The sequence below is a fragment of the Rutilus rutilus genome (assembly GCF_951802725.1).
Source record: "Rutilus rutilus genome assembly, chromosome: 1".
Lineage (NCBI taxonomy): Eukaryota > Metazoa > Chordata > Actinopteri > Cypriniformes > Leuciscidae > Rutilus > Rutilus rutilus.
This window is the reverse complement of record NC_140209.1, coordinates 59,364,094-59,381,821: the sequence shown is the minus strand read 5'-3', so window position 1 is coordinate 59,381,821 and position 17,728 is coordinate 59,364,094. Positions and strand designations below refer to the sequence as shown.

At 34.9% G+C, this 17,728-nt stretch overlaps 1 protein-coding gene across 1 annotated transcript; it reads left to right on the top strand.

Moving 5' to 3' along the window:
* The first annotated feature begins 285 nt into the window (after positions 1-285).
* Positions 286-17,485, top strand: LOC311294765 (tripartite motif-containing protein 16-like). Its single transcript, XM_084415794.1, has 7 exons — positions 286-455; positions 705-1,281; positions 12,819-12,914; positions 13,010-13,243; positions 14,843-15,002; positions 15,742-15,789; positions 16,037-17,485. The coding sequence occupies exons 2-7, from the start codon at positions 709-711 to the stop codon at positions 16,555-16,557; spliced, it is 1,632 nt and encodes a 543-aa protein (XP_084271920.1). The 5' UTR covers positions 286-455; positions 705-708; the 3' UTR covers positions 16,558-17,485.
* The last annotated feature ends 243 nt before the right edge of the window (positions 17,486-17,728 follow it).

Below are 17,728 nucleotides of genomic sequence, written 5' to 3'. Positions count from 1 at the left end.
GAACTGTTTCAAAATCCACAGATGCGTGGGAGGATTTACAAATGCACAGAAAGCGGTTCACAAATAAATGCCAGACAGAGTTGTGTTTGTGACATAAAATACATTTGTAAATATTTTTTTTTTTTATTTGCAAATCTCATTTTATTTATTTGTGAGTTTTATATTTTTTTGTGAAACTTTTTACATTTATTTGTGGATCTTAATCTATTTATTTGTGAATTTGATACATTTTTGTGAATCTGTTTACATTTGTTTGTGAATCTCAATCTATTTATTTTACTCCTCCCAACAATGCTAAAAAATAGCCAGATATGACGCGCTTCTGCAACACGCATCATCAGATCAGCTGAGAATCTCTTCATCAAGCCAACGCGCAAACTACCGCAAATAAAACCGAAAGTAAAGCCCAACACGGACGGAGTTGAGTCAATTTACTGTATAACGCAGAATTTAAGGTATTGATTTCTTCATGTGCTTTGAACTCGTATACTTACAATGTTTTTGACTCGACTAGAGCACATAAACACAGCAGTAAAGTGACTCTCCTTCACCAGGAATGAGGAAGCTGCTTTACAGACACTCCTGTTTTACACACGTCACTCAAACACAGAAGCAGGAAACTATTTCAACTCCTCAGTTCAGAGAAACAGAAACTGAAGTATTGTTGAGCTGTTGTGTGTTTGTGTCTCTCTGTGTTCATGCAGTAAAATGGCAGAAGCCAGATTTTCTCAGGATGAGTTCACGTGTCCAGTGTGTCTGGATCTCCTGAAGGATCCAGTGACTATCCACTGTGGACACAGTTACTGTAAGATCTGTATTACAGACTGCTGGGATCAGGAGGATGAGAAGAGAGTCTACAGCTGCCCTCAGTGCAGACAGACCTTCAGTCCAAGACCTGCTTTAGGTAAAAACACCATTCTGGCTGAACTGGTGGAGAAACTGAAGAAGACTAAACTTCCTGCTGACTGTTACGCTGGAGCTGGAGACGTGCAGTGTGACGTCTGTACTGGAAGAAAATACAAAGCCGTCAAGTCCTGTCTGGTGTGTCAGGAATCTTACTGTCAAACTCATTTTGACCATCATGAGGAATTTCACTCTCGTAAGCCACACAAAGTGATTGATGCCACTGGACGACTGCAGGACATGATCTGCTGTAAACATGATAAAGAGCTAGAAATGTTCTGTATCACTGATCAACAGTGCATCTGTGTGTGGTGTAAGGAGAGTGAACATAAAAACCACAACACTGTATCAACTGCAGCACAGAGGACAGAGAAACAGGTATGAACTGAGAGGGATTGATCACACAGAAATAAAAGTGTCTTTATTTTCTCACTCATTTACTCATGTTGTACCAAACCAGTTTGACTGAGTTTCTTCTGTGGAATATAAAAGATGACATTTTTAAGAATTTCTCATCTATTTTAGTTTATACATTACAAGTCAGTGAGAAAGTCAAAGTCAATGGAGTAAAAACGTTTCAAGCTCCAAAAAGGAGAAAAAGCATAAAAGTAATCTAAACAACTAGTATTTCAAATTAAAAGTATATTTAAAAAAAAAAAAAGTACTTGCAGATAATATCATATTAATGAAATGAAAGGCCACTTAAGTGCACTTAAAGAGAGTCAACTTTCATGACTGTTTCATAAGTACACTTTATAAAGTACACTTTTTTATAATGTAAAATTAAAAGTTTGACTTTAAAGTACATTTTAATCATATTTAATATTTCAATTTAACTCAATAGAATTATGAAAATACATTATATACTTAAATCTCACTTAAGTGGGTCAAAAAGTCACTCTTAAGATCAGCTAATTGCTTTATACTTGCATTTAAACTATAATACATTTTCATTTAATAGCAATTAACATTCAATTACGTCGTGTCTGAAAACATTACGTTCAGTTCACACTTATATTCTATTCACGAGTTCACATCTACATATAATTAATACAATAAGTTTATGCATATTTGGCGTGCTGTCCGGGGGGAGGGCTCCGAGCTCGGAGTTAGGCCCGAACCCAAAGTACTCCCCCCAGTTGGTAAGTGTAGATGGAACTGGAAGTGTAGATGGTAGTGATGTTACATATATGACACTGAAGCTTCGATGCGCGTATCACATAAGCGACACAATTTCTAGTGAAGCCCCGTATCCATGCGTGTATTGGTTTACTAAAGTCACGTGATCGATGACTATGGCGAGCGGATAATGCCTTTTCTAAGTCTACCCTGAAGAAGGCGAAGGAGCAGTCTACCCTTCCGTCGCCGTCAGTCCGTGTCTATTTTTGAATGGGATTGATAGAGACGTCAGACGACAGACCGGCGGCGACGTCACGGCGGCGTCACAGTAGTAACGTATACCTTACGGCGACGTGGCGACGGCGTACGTGAGAAATGTATAAAAAATCATAACGTCTGAACCAGGCACGTCGCCTAATAAGACGCCTGATACACACGTCGTCCCTCAGTACGTCGCCTAATAAGACGCCTGATACACACGTCGTCCCTCAGTACGTCGCCTAATAAGACGCCTGATACACACGTCGTCCCAATCTAATGTTATTTTTCCGATGTTGATAACGAAAAGTGAATAGCATGAGTAAGATTGGATTTGCAATAGGCTATATCGGGAGACATGATTTTTGTTTTGTTTTGTAGGAAGCTTTTCTTTAAAGTGAATTTTTGTTTAATATTAAAGCCTCTTAATTTTAAATTTGTCATCACCCAATTGCTTGGATTTAATAAAAAAAAGAAGTGAATATTCCATAAACAGGCTCTAACTTGTTGGTCTTTCTACAGCAGTGTTTCAATAAATGGTCTATCTTTTCTAGACAGAAAAGTTAACAACAAAGTAATAAAAATCTTTTATTTGCAAAATCTATCCCTGCCTCCAGATACAAATGGTCCCCCTTGTATGAAAATATTAATTGGAATAGAGCATGGAGTAACCCACATACATTTTTAATTACAAACAAATTAAAAGAAATATAATTTATTACCCCTGTAACAAGATTATCTCTAAATTTATAGCCTACCGTAGACGAAAAATGCAGCTTTTGCTTTATGGAAACGGAAACGTTAGACCATTTATTCTATAATTGCTCACATAGCTCTTCTCTGTGGAATGATAGGCTATAGCCTACAATGTTTCATTAATGGCAACAACAATGTTTCAACAACTTGGCTCAAACATAGCCTACATTTATCTAATTTTGATATCTTCTTTTACTTTTCTGACTCAAATTTCTCTGTACAATATATAGTCGACTTAATCATTTTGCTTGGAAAATTCTTTATTCTTAAATCGAAGTTTATGAAAAACTACGGTGACGCATTGCTGCCACATACATATAATTTTTTCCACTCAATTATGTCGTAATAACGAGATCTTATGTCGTTTTAACGACATATTTTTCTCGTAATAACGAGATCTTATTTCATTAAAACGACACATTTTCTTGGCCTTATAAGGACGTGTGTAGTCATGTACAAAATATGCCTTTATCCACATAAAATTGATAGCAATCATGTCTTTATCATACGTTCAAAAAGCTGAAGAAATAGCAGCCCCCAACGGACATTCATGTTAAAAGATCAAATTCTGTACACACCTTATTAATAGCAGATGAGCCCAGAATACGAACATTGTGTTTAATTCATAGACTGTAAAAAATAGGTTTAATTGCATATTAGGCTAAGCATAAAGAAAAAGCTTAATGTGGCTTAATAGGCTACTTCAGTGATAAAGATCAAATGCTGTACACACCTTATTAATAAACCATACTACAGAAAAGCAGATGAGCCCAGATTCAGAATATGAACGCAATGCATTTAATTACACGTTAAGCGTTTTCCGATAGAAACCCTTTATTATAAAGAAAATAAAGGTGGCTCTTAACGTTTCTTTCTATGGGAGGATGGCATTGCGGTGCACAGCAAATCCTTTAAATGGTATTCAATGCAAAACAAAAATGCAAAATAAAAGTAGCCAATAAAATAAACAAATTATTGTGGCATTAATTAGCCCACAAACAATATTTATTTTAAAGACTAAACGAATTTGTTTAAAGAAAAAAAAACAGCATTGGGCGTTTATCTGTAGAGTGTTTCAGCCGCCCTTTTCAAACTGGCGCAATAAAATGCAACAGAATTTGATTTGTTAAACATGAAGGACTTATCAGTCTGGCATGGCCGCTCGCTCTAACGTTAACCTAGATAAATGTTCGCTATTATTAAGCGCATATCCGAGTGTTTGTGCGGAGTGTGGAGCGCGCACTGCATGGCACACATGGACGCGCCGGTGCCATCACTCGCATTTTCCTATCAACAGTGGAAACAACTTAAATACTCCATTTCTGGTCATACAGAAAAGAATAATACATCAGTCGCGACTTTATTTGTGTAAACTCTCAACAACAAGAAAACGTTGTGCTTTTGTAAAATAAAAGAAAACGAACGCGCTTTCTTGATCTGAATTGGAGCGCATCTAAAAAATGAACCGAAAAACAGTTAGCCTCACAGACATGAGAAATATAACTATCTATATAAAGTTTATAAATAAAATAAAAATGTCCACCAACGAAAAAAAATCCAATCGAAAGCAAATACGGTAGGCTACCATCTGATTATGTGATCCTGTCCGTATGAAAGGCGCATTTATTAGCCTACTTTTGCCGGTGCTTTGCAGCAAGTTTTATGCGCTTGAGCGCGGAATAGCCATATATACACCCAGGATTGAATATAAACGTGTGATTAGTCCTAATTGCTTAAATAAATTACTAGTCTAGAAAAATCCTTTAGTCTATGGCAACTCTAATCAATAGCCTACATTTAATATTTGACATTATTTAATTAGTAATTTTATCAAGCTCTTTACATTAAATTAGTTGAGTTAGCATAATTAGTTCATGAACAAATAAAATAATAAAATAAAGTTTAAATTATACCGGTAACATTTCTATATAGATTATAGAATGGCTTATTCCACCACACAAAGGACTGTTTATAAGGTGACAATACGTTATACATGTGAAGATTGTATATGGCTGTATCTTGAAGATTTTTGTATTGTATCTTCTGTTATAAAGATGAAGATTGACATTTCGTTAATTAAACAAAATAAGAACACAATGTTGTTAAAAATAAACAACTTAGGCTATGTTCTGTTAGATGTGTTTTGACTACTTTTTGTTTAATTATCTATAGGTAATGAAGATATAGCCTATTAACAAAAATAAATATAGGCTATATATAATTAATATATTATATACTAAAAAAAATTATAGGCCTATATAAAATATATTTTTAAAAAGGGCCTCATTGATTCATTTTGCCTGATTGGGGGCTGTTACTATTTTCATAAGCTTTTTGAACGTAGAAGTGTGAAAAAGGATAGGCTGTCAATTTTATGTGGATTATAAAGGCAAAAAAAAAAGATGTCGTGACATCTCGTTATTACGAGAAAAATATGTAGTTTTAACGACATAAGATCACGTTATTACGAGAAAAGATGACGTTAAAACGACATAAGATCTCGTTATTTCAACATAATTGAGGGGAAACAATAATATGTATGTGGCAGCAGCTACCCAGCTAACAATTTTAGGTTATAAGAACGTTTCCGTAACGTTCCCATTAAGTTATAAAAACGTTATTTCTGAATGTTCTAGAAACGTTCAAAGCGTCCAGTTTTTTAGACGTTGTATTAACGTTATTTCTTAGTTATAAGAACGTTATTCAAAACGTTATTAGAACGTTCAATTCTCCTGTTATATAAACGTTGTATTAACGTTCTTGCTTGGTTATAAGAACGTTGTTCAAACGTTATTGGAACATTCAATTCTTAGGTTATAAGAACATTTCCATAACGTTCCAATTAAGTTATAAAAACGTTATTTCTGAATGTTCTAGGAATGTTCAAAGCGTCCAGTTTTTTGGACGTTGTATTAACGTTATTTCTTAGTTATAAGAACGTTATTCAAAACGTTATTAGAACGTTCTATTCTCCTGTTATATAAATGTTGTATTAACGTTCTTGCTTGGTTATAAGAACGTTGTTCAAACGTTATTGGAACATTCAATTCTTAGGTTATAAGAACGTTTCCATAACGTTCCCATTAAGTTATAAAAACGTTATTTCTGAATGTTCTAGGAACGTTCAAAGCGTCCAGTTTTTTGGACGTTGTATTAACGTTATTTCTTAGTTATAAGAACGTTATTCAAAACGTTATTAGAACGTTCTATTCTCCTGTTATATAAATGTTGTATTAACGTTCTTGCTTGGTTATAAGAACGTTGTTCAAACGTTATTGGAACATTCAATTCTTAGGTTATAAGAACATTTCCATAACGTTCCCATTAAGTTATAAAAACGTTATTTCTGAATGTTCTAGGAACGTTCAAAGCGTCCAGTTTTTTGGACGTTGTATTAACGTTATTTCTTAGTTATAAGAACGTTATTCAAAACGTTATTAGAACGTTCAATTCTCCTGTTATATAAACGTTGTATTAATGCTCTTGCTTGGTTATAAGAACGTTATTCAAACGTTATTAGAACGTTCAATTCTCCCGTTATATAAACGTTCTCTTAATGTTTTTCTAAGATTATGAAAAACGTTCTTAAAACATTCCATTCACTTGTTTAAACATTCTCAATGTTTTTGCAAATAATGTATATATGACAATCATTTTATAAAAGCACCTTATTAAGAGCTTTCAAATTTAAAAATTAAGACAAAAGATCTAGAAAGATAATTAAAATCAAAAAGACCCATGAATCATGTCTATAATATGTGTAACGTAGTCCACTGAAGACGAGCTGAAGTGAACCAAAGTGTAGTTTATTTCAAGATACAGATACAATTGAAACCGACTTGGGTTAAATTGAAATATGAAATTAACATGAAAATAAACCTGGACTAACATAGAACAAACTGGTTAAACTTCAAAATAATGAAACATGAAACAAAACTAAAACAACCTCTTTACCTAACCCTAACCTATCAGCAAGCTAAAAAAAACAAAAACATTTTAAATGACATAATCCACAATCACATCAGCTTCCACTTCCAGCGCATCGGACTGGACTGGACTGGACCCTGAGAGGATCTCCGGAGATACTGCAGGGAGAAAATAAAACAGTGTTGTATTAAAGTGTGGTGAGATTAGTATAAAAGCACTGGGATGCTGTACTTGCTCATGCACAATATATCTAATTAAATTTTCTGACAATTTACAAAAAGTTTAATCTGCTTTGGAATATTGGGAGAACACATGAAGATACGAGACTAGCTCTCTGCTCTTGTCCCTAAGCCCAGAGCCAGATGCTACTAAATTTTAGAGATGCACCGATTGATCGGCTGGTGACCGGAATTGGCCGATTTTCACGTGATCGGCCATGACCGGCGACCGGCCGGTCAGTCTGACATATGCAGATTTTATGCCGGTCAAATGCACTCGGGCGCCCCATGATTAACCTTTTGAGCGGTACGGTCTCATATATGGGATTTTTATTTCTGTGCCCCTGAGAGTAACGTTACGGTGCCACATTTAGAATGTTCAGTGACGTCGCATAACTGCCAGATTCAAACTGTCAGATTTCGCGCGTTGGCTGGCGCTGAGCCAGAGTCGGACGCGTTCAGCGCTGTCATATATCACAACTAAGCAGTGTTTACTCTATTCTTCTCAGTTCACCGGCCACTTTCTTGCATTTATTTCGGGAGAAACTGACGAATTCGCGTGCTGTAAATCCGACTGACAACATTGCGGCACCCATCATGTTATAGATCAACTGATCAATCTTATTTATAAAGGTTTTTAAACGACCAAACACACTCACTTACACGTATTTGAGAATCGGAATATCAGATAGGCTAGTTGATGACATGGTAAGCAAGTTTGTTATATTATAATATTTTGAATAAAAAAGGAAAAGCGAAATAAAAGCGACACATCTGTCATACAGTATTATTGTGGCTGCGGTGTATCGCATGACGCGTCCCCATGGAAACATTAAAGGGAACGTTCGCCTTAAACTCTCTCTGGGGGTGGGGGTGTCAGTTAGAATATTTTAAACTTAGGCGTGAAAGGGTTAAAGAAAAGATCGAAAATAAATATTTGTGTGTGCTGTAAAGTGGTTAGAAATTTTTTAATCGGAATCGGCTAAAATCGGTATCGGCAGGTCAAACTCAATGAAAAATCGGAAATCGGAATCGGCCTAGAAAATTGTAATCGGTGCATCTCTACTAAATTTATATTGCTTTTCATGCTCAAGGACTTTGCATTGTTTCTATTTTAATGCACTCTTAAAGTTTAAATTGCATTAATGAACCGTGCCACATCCCAAAACTGCAATCTAATGATAACTTTGCTTAAATCAAACATCAACATCAAAGTTGTGCGCAACTCTCTTTCAACGGCTCTGCATCACTGCAACGCCAGAGGCGCCGGTTACCATAGAAATTCGCGCCTACAACTGCTGCACCAAGCCAAAAATACAAATTTTAACGCAATTTGAGCAAAAAAAAAAAAAAAAAGCTGCCTGGAGGAATTGAAAATATGGCCTTCCATACACTGTATATTATAAATTAGCACAATTTACAATACTGATGGTTGTTAAAACGCGTAACGTTAATTACAGTCTGTGAAAAGGGTCCATTACTGTTGTCAAGTGCTCGATCCAAATATCAAATTTAAGAGGAGCCTGGGGATATCCTTCCTTTTTAAATGTCACATAGGAACTTGTTATAACCTGTAAAACTGCAAACACTGTGGACAACTTACACGATAAAATTACAAATAAGTTACAGATTTCAGATGACGAACTTGACACATGAACAAACAGATAACTGGAGGGGGAAATACCCGGGCCATAGCTAACTTAAGCTAACTTAATTGAGCTAATGTTAGCCGATTAACTTTTGAATCTCAAGAACGCGTTCAAATTAAAATCAGTTTAGCTATATTGAAAAGGCGAACAAGGACACTGGAAAAGGTGAATCTAAATAAAGACATCAATGTAATTTCGCGTTTATTCTTCATTTTTAACTACATATTTGTGTAGTGTTGTTAACTGCTCTGTGGACTGCGGGAGCAGTTTAACTTACGTTACTCAAGACAGTTCATGCAAACTGTTGATCTAGTTAACTTTATTAAAACAGTAGCAACTGCTGCAAAACTAAGTTAATTAGCACTGATACAAGTATTTGATTCATACAACACGCAAAATTCAACTTACCTAAAAGCTGTCGTCTCCGTGTCCGACATCTTGTCCCGCTGACGCTGTGTTTGATTGACGGGTCGTGCCGTGCGCTGCAAAACCACGCCCATCTTAGGTAATAGGTCGTTCGGTCGTGGGGAATGATCAGATAAAACTACAGTCTATCATAACACATTCCCTGTTTTCTCTTTGACTGTAATTGCAAAAGTTAATTTTTTTTTTTAGAGGTAAAACCAAATTTATAATTGACTGTACTTTTTGAATTATTTCCTGTTGAATCGATAATTATTTTATATCTGGGATTTTTTTCTAACCTAATAATAATATTTGAAAAAATATTTTAACCCCCCAAAAAAAATTCAGTGCATTGTGTCACTGTATATACAAATTATGTTTCTGAAGTTGTTTATTTGTTTTAATTTAGTAACGTTTTTAAAACGTTCCACTAACAAGTAAGAATAATGTTTTGATACTAACGTTTTTAGAACGTTTATCAATGACATGTTGGCACAACGTTACTTTGGTAACTTTGAGAGAACTTTTATCTAAGTTAATCAGCATTGTGATAAAAGTGTCTAATTCATACAACAAGCAAAATGCACTCAACTTAAATGAATACTGCTATTTTCCTGAACATAATTATTTTATATTCTGGGATTTTTTATTCTGACCATAAAAAATATTTAAATGAAATAGTTAAATAATGTCAGTGCATTGTGTCATTAGTTGTGTCACTGGATTTACAAATGATATGTTTCTGAAGTTGATTTGCAGAATAAAAAGCTGTATAACTAATTTGTAATGACTAATATATATTTTTTAACATAATAATGTTTTTTAAAACGTTTATCAATGACATGTTGGCACAACGTTACTTTGGTAACTTTAAGAGAACTTTTATCTTAATATATATTTTAACAATAACGTTTTTAAAACGTTCCACTAACAATGTAAGAATAACGTTTTAATGCTAACGTTTTTAGAACGTTTATCAATGACATATAACGTTGGCACAACGTTATAATAACGTTACAACAAGAACGTTTTTGATAACTTTTAGAGAACTTTCAGAGAACGTTAGCCAATGTTCTGAGAACGTTCCCTGTTAGCTGGGTATGCGTCACCGTAGTACTGCTCTTGATGTAAAGTGTAACAATTATCGTCAGTTATCCTCTTGCGCCCTCTGTTGGCATTTGTACATAATATACATATGTTCATTGTTTATATATTTCTTCATGTATTTTAATAGTGTTGTTAAATAAAATCAAATAATTAATTACTTTTAATACCCTACTTTATTTGAACCAATTATATTGCCTCATTTGTAATTATGTATTTAAGTCATACTAAAGGCTATTGTTCACTTCAGATCTATCTTTATGACCAAAAAATATATAGCCTAAATAAATAGTCGACACTGACAGCCCTAGTCTTGAACATTTGACCATGAACCTACATTGTTTAGCATTTTGTGACTAAACGACTATTTCCCTGTCTTATTTTTTCATTGTTGATTTCTTGAAAATAATAGGCTATTAAAATACTTTCTTGTCACCTTCTCCTGTAAACAATATCGTGAATAGTTTCATTATGTGTATTCGCCATTATGGTCAACTGTGTAAATTAAAATTATTACCACCTTCAAAAGTAAAAACTCAGACTGACACATTCCAGAATACTATGTTTATAGATTACAATTAATGAATTTATCTGTTCAACTTTAAAGTTGTTGTTAATAATTGTGCAAAAAATTGTGACTTTGATAGTGTATAATTTGCATAGCCCTCATATCCAGTAGAAAGTGAGTGAATTATTTTAAAAAAAAAAACTATGTTAGTAAACCATTCAGAGATGACATTAATGACATACACAACTTTGTATACAATACAAAATTTGTATCAATGATATTTTCAATGTCATCAGAATACAAGAAAAGAATGATTGATTAGAAAGATAACAAAGGAAAGATAAGAAAAGCTAGGGGGAAAAATAGATATTATTTTATTGTGATGCGACGTTGGAGTCATGCTGTGGTGAGACGTTGGTGTCACGCGTCTGTGATGCGACGTGCTGTGGTGAGACGTTGGAGTCACGCGTCAGTGGTGCGACGTGCTGTGATACGATGCGACGTTGGAGTCACGCGTTGGTTTCACCCGTCTGTGGTGCGGCGTACCCCTTCTGTCACGTAAAAGTACACGACTGTAGACTTCGGTAAGTTATCCGTGGCATTATCCACTCGCCATAGTATGACAAACGAAGCCTCACTTTCTGTCCAGTCACGTGCGTGTTTCGCTTCGGGTGTCAGAAGGCTCGAACTTCAGATCGTATTTAACGAGTCATTGTTGCCTCAGTCTGGTTGATATTTTCAATTATTGATATTGACATTTAATAACAGATGATCCTATCAGACAATGTCTTTATTCATTGTGTGTGTGTGTGTGTGTATGTAGAAAGAGAGAGAGAGAGAGAGAGAGAGAGAGAGAGAGAGAGAGAGAGAGGAGAGAGAGAGAGAGAGAGAGAGAGAGAGAGAGAGAGAGAGAGAAGGCCTACATTAAATTTTATTGAATCATATAAACTTATAAGCTATTATATTTTATTGTCACACTTTAATGGGAAAATGATTTTTTTTTAATGAACAAATCAAACACAAACATGTAAGGCTTTTATTTGTGCACATAACATTGAAACTATGGAGTGTGTTGTGGTTGCTTCATCTGCCAGAGCTTCTAACACAGGCTTCTGGCTGCTTTATTTTAAATAACCACCAGATGGCGCTGTTCTCAGCGCTGTTCTCGACACTCTCGAAGCTTTGAATCTTTTACGAGGCTTCATTTCCCCATCCCTAGTAGATGGAACTGGAAGTGAGGAGATGGGGTGGAGGAGGGATGCTGACAAACTTTCAATGAACAGAGATAGGTCTGCTGTGAATTTATACTCTGTCATTGAGTTGATTACTGATTAATCTCCAGCTGTGCATAATTTGGTTAATTATCTGAACCTGCTCCTCCCGAACTTTGTTAAATAAAACCTCATTTAAAGTGTATAATGTGTATATACTTATAAAATAAGTGCACTCTTTAAAATATGCTACTTTTAAAAGAGCCTTTTAATTTTTATTTACAAATTAAATCAAAACTCATGTATGTGGAGCCCAAATCAAATATGATGACATCAAAAACATCAAACTTCACTGGTGTTTGTGTCATGACATCATGGTGTTTAGTCATGTGACTGTGACATGAAAGAACCAATGAGGTTTGATGTTATTGATGTGTCACCATATTTTATTTGGCCTCTGTAAACAGCTGAGACATTCTTCTAAATATCTTCTGTTGTGTCTCACAATAGACAGAAAGTCATACAGGTTTGGAGCGACATGAGGGAGAGTAAATGATGAGACTAATGATATAAAACTAGGCACTGATGAAATACTGCTGACATTCATTTCAGGAAACCATGAATCTGTGGTTTGAACCAGACTGTAAAAACTTACCATGCAAGATCTTTAACCACTTCACCAACTCTGGATTCATGTAACTTTAATGTTTGTATGACAGTAGTTTTATGTGTCATTCCCTGTCATTGGTTTGTCCTCCAGAAACAGCTGAAGGAGACGCAGATGAAGATCCGTCAGAGAATCCAGCAGAGACAGAAAGATCTTCAGCATCTGAGAGAGGCTGTGAAGTCTCATAAGGTGAGTCTGGAGAAGAAGAGAAGTTTGAGACGTCTCAGTTTGGACTCTGTCAGTCGTGCTGAAGCCACTGTGTGATTGTGATGTGTGTGTAACAGCGCTCTGCACAGACAGCAGTGGAGGACAGTGAGAGGATCTTCACTGAGATCATCCGCTCCATTGAGAGAAGCCGCTCTGAGGTCACACAGCGGATCAGAGATCAGGAAAAGACTGCAGTGAGTCGAGCTGAAGGACGACTGGAGCGACTGGAGCAGGAGATCAATGATCTGAGGAGGAGAGACGCTGAGCTGGAGCAGCTTTCACACACACACCATCACATCCAGTTCCTGCAGGTAACAGAGATCTAGAAGAACTGGATCATAGTGGACTTGAGCAAGATCCTGCTATGACAGAGAAACATTTCATGAGAGCAGAATGAGCCGTTGACTGAGATGTTGTCAGGAATTCAGTCAGATTCAGTCAAGTGTTGTGTTATCATATAATCATCAGTCAGACTCTCATCTGATCATATTCTGTTTAAAGAGACACACTTACAAAGCCCTGGGAAATTTACCATTAAATATGAACTAATTTTTCCTTCTGGTTTCTTCTGTCTTGATGAAATCAGTGAACTTGATGGTATCAATATCCAGCCAACTAGATTTTTCATCCTCTTTTTAATTAAATCTTTTATTTCTACTAAAATAATTTCAGTAATTGGCACCAATTTAGGTCAGGTGATCTTCAAAGTTGATAATATAGATTTTTATTTTCATAACTGTTTACCTGTAACACATTGATGAATTTGTTCTCAAAGACTCCAGACAGGAAGTGAGGCTGTATATTAACAATGCTTATAAAAACCAAACAAATCCTGACCTTGGGATCCTTACGAGTCCTTGTGAAGTTTCAGTGTCACTAACCAGTCAAAAGTTACATAATAATAGTCAATCTACTCGTAACCTTTGAACTGCTTTTCCTCACGCTTATCAACATGCAGATGTTTTATCAAATTTTTATTAAAAAAAGTTTTATAGATAATTATAAACACAGGTGAAGCAAAGAGGGAATTAATGAGTAACCATAGTAACAAACAAGAGGGAAATGAGTGACCTAGGAGACAAATGAGAACAAAACAAGTGACAAAACGAAAATTAACTAAACAGTGTTCATATAACAACTACATTTTCTTAACACACTTTAAATAGACTTTTTTTAAATTGCACTCTGTAACAGTCAAATTAAAAGTTTTAATTTGTACATTTGAAATCATTATGTTTTAATAATCTTTTGTCATGCTTTAAAGAAGTGCAGTTATTTTGATGTTGACCAACATACTAAAGCACTTGTAAAGTACTTGATTATAATTAAAACTCTAGTGTGTTATTCAATATTATATTTAAAATTGAACAAACAATTTTCAATAGAAATTACAGTATATTTTAGTTTATCATAAATGTGTGTCAGTTCATTCAGCATTAACTTTAATCGTATGTCAAAGACAATAGAAATAATTATGAAATTACATATACAGAAACTTAAATCCTACATAAGTTGGTCAAAAAGCTCTCTAAATATTAGCTAATTGCATTTAATATAAATTTAGACTATAAAACATTCATTTAATTAAATAAATATTTGAATTATAATTAAAAAAATAATAAAAAATTAATTGTCTGAAAGCATTACATTCAATCTGCTCTTAAGTATATATATATATATATATATATATATATATATATATTTAGATTATATTAATATTAAGTGTGAAATACTAGAGTTTGTAGCATTAAATGATGAATATGAGAAGAATGTGCTGATTGTGTGAAAGTGCTGGATTGAAGCGAGTCACTGAAGAGAAGTCAAGTCAACAAGAGCCGCTCAGATCTGATATAGTGCAGGTTATTGGCTGAAGTGTGGAGATGATGAGTTTTGATTTCTGTTTTCTGTAGAGTTTCCAGTCTCTCTCAGCACCTCCTGAATCTACAGACGAACCTGATGTTTCCTTCAGTTCTCTCTCCTCTTTTGATGGCATGAGAGAATCTGTCCGTCAGCTGAGAGACAAACTGGAGGATTTCTGCAAAGAGGAGATCAAGAAGATCTCAGACGGAGGTAAAGTCCTGCGCCTCGTTTATACAGACGTGTGGAGAAAGATCCCAAATCTGAACGTACAACCATTTCTGAAATGTTCCTATGATTTATAAAACGTCCATTTTCACAAAAATGTCCTTAAATGCATCCCAGTTTATAAATCATCTTAAATTCAAATGCAATATGAACAAGTGCATCAAATCCACCTACAAATATCCCTTGATGATTCAGAAATACAGCAGTCATCATCATGAACAAGGGTTTATATATATAAACATGATGATGACTGTAACTTGAAGCTTGAAAGTTTAATTTAAACTTGTTTGTTTAATTGTAAATATATTATTGAATAACATTATAATATTATACATGATGATAATAATAATAAAGTACTTTACATGTTTGTAGTATGTTAGTTAACACATCAAAATAACTGCACTTCTTTGAAGCATGACAAAGGATTATTAAAACATAATGATTAAAATGTACAAATTAAAACTTTTAATTCGACATTGTTACAAAATGCACTTTTTAAACGTTAAAGTGTGTTAACAAACATTATACATGAAGAAAGCATGGAATTTAGGATAAATCTGATGTGTGTGTTTTATAAATGAAGCCCCTGGAGATTATTAATCTGCTCTCAGAAATGAGTCCATCATCTAATATTATAGAGCATCATATTAGAAATGTCTCAGAAATGAATGTATTTTCTCGTGTCATTTCTCTTCACACTGTTCATGTCTGTTTATTTCCACAGTCACATTCACCAACATGAATCCCAAGACCAGGAACGACTTCCTACAATGTGAGTCTCTAGAAAACAAGCAGAAAAACTCACTGAATGTGTTCATGTTCTTCCTGTAGAAGGAGAAATAAATCATGATAGAAGAGTTTCATAACTGATCATGTAAATGATGATTTGCACAGGATATTTGGTCAGCTGTACTGAGACACTGATGATACATTGAACATTGATTCATGAAGAGTTCAGATACATTAAAAGATCAGACAGATTCATAATTCCTGTTTCTGATGTGTTTTCTCTCCATCAGATTCCCATCAGCTCACTCTGGATCTGAACACAGTGAATAAACACCTCCGTCTGTCTGAGAGGAACAGAGTGATTACTGACACTGGCACAGAGCAGCCGTATCCTGATCATCCAGACAGATTTGATCGTCATTATCAGGTGTTGTGTAGAGAGAGTGTGTGTGGACGCTGTTACTGGGAGATTGAGTGGACTGGAGAATATGGTGTGTATATATCAGTGTCATATAAGAGCATCAGCAGGAAGGGAGCGGGTTATGAGTGTGCGTTTGGATATAATGATCAGTCCTGGAGTTTGTTCTGCTCTTCCTCCAGTTACACATTCAGACACAATAACAAACGCACTTCTCTCCCTGTAAAGTCCATCAGCAGAAGAATAGGAGTGTATGTGGATCACAGTGCAGGAACTCTGTCCTTCTACAGCGTCTCTGACACAATGAGCCTCATCCACACAGTCCAGACCACATTCACTCAGACGCTCTATCCTGGGTTTTGGGTTAGTTCTGGATCAGTGAAACTGTGTTGATGTTTCAGAACAGATTGTAGAGAGATTTTACCCATAATACTTTGAGCTGCACGATAAATCAGTAACAGTGAGATACAGAGACTCTTATTTTAATTTTCTTTAATATCTTAACTTCTGCTACAGAAATAACAGAATAAATGTGTGTATTAAATCCTTTATAGACACAATAAGAATGGTGTGTGTGTGTGTGTGTGTGTGTGTGTGTGTGTGTGTGTGTGTGTGTGTGTGTGTGTGTGTTTATCAAGCTATAATTGTATTGATGGAAATCATATTCATTTAGTTTTTCTTGTAGTGACACATAATCATTTTAATATTACTATGAAAAGTACCTTTCATTTGAAATGATGAAACACAAACTAAATGAAAAGATTAAGGAATAATGTATAATGAAATAACAGAAATGGCTGTGAACAATGTAAGGAGTGAAGATGTGGAAAATGACATTAGTAGTGGAGAAAATAGTGCTGGAAAACAATCACAGTTCAAAATGTGAGGAAGATTGTGATGCAGAAGATGAGGGATGAAGAAGCACTTTCTGAGATTTCAGATATTGGGTCACAAGGGATGGAGATCATGAACTCTTTACAAGAAATAAATGACTTTCACAACGTTTGATAAAGTTGTTGATGAAATAATTCTTTCCAGCTGAAAAGGATGCTTATGAAATGAAGGAAAAGTAAAATATGAAAATAGTTACTCTGTGTTTTTCTTTTCTGTCTGTCTTCTTCTTGCTTCACTATGAGTGTGTGGAGAGTCTGATCATCATGAGAACATGGTTAAACTCGTGTAAAATCAGGACATTTTTGTGTAGAGTTTTGCAGAAATCATGAAGAAAATTTGTAATGTGTGTGAAAACAGATGAAATACATTTTTGTTTTGAGAAATGTGTCTTTGTTTTAAGAACTGAATAAATGGTTTGGGAAATTGTGCCAACTGAATCATTTATAGAGTGTTAGAAATGAGGAAACCTGTAATACGCACCCATACAACAGGACACAGTAATAAACATCAGTGGCCTAGGCTAAATTTATCAATATATATTTTACTAAAACACCCTAATAAATGCGTTCAGTGCTCAGTGTTGAGTGATGCTGCAAAATAATAATTGAATCAGAGCTTTTATTGTCTAAAGGCACACTATACATAAACATATACATAAATGGTAAATAGA

What these genes read in the sequence shown, in the direction of transcription:
- LOC311294765 (XM_084415794.1), top strand. Translation starts at nt 709, where the DNA reads ATGGCAGAAGCCAGATTTTCTCAGGATGAGTTCACGTGTCCAGTGTGT. An exon ending in CACAGAGGACAGAGAAACAG is followed by an intron (nt 1,282 to 12,818) that starts GTATGAACTGAG and finishes TTTGTCCTCCAG; the next exon opens with AAACAGCTGAAGGAGACGCA. An exon ending in CAGGAACGACTTCCTACAAT is followed by an intron (nt 15,790 to 16,036) that starts GTGAGTCTCTAG and finishes TCTCTCCATCAG; the next exon opens with ATTCCCATCAGCTCACTCTG.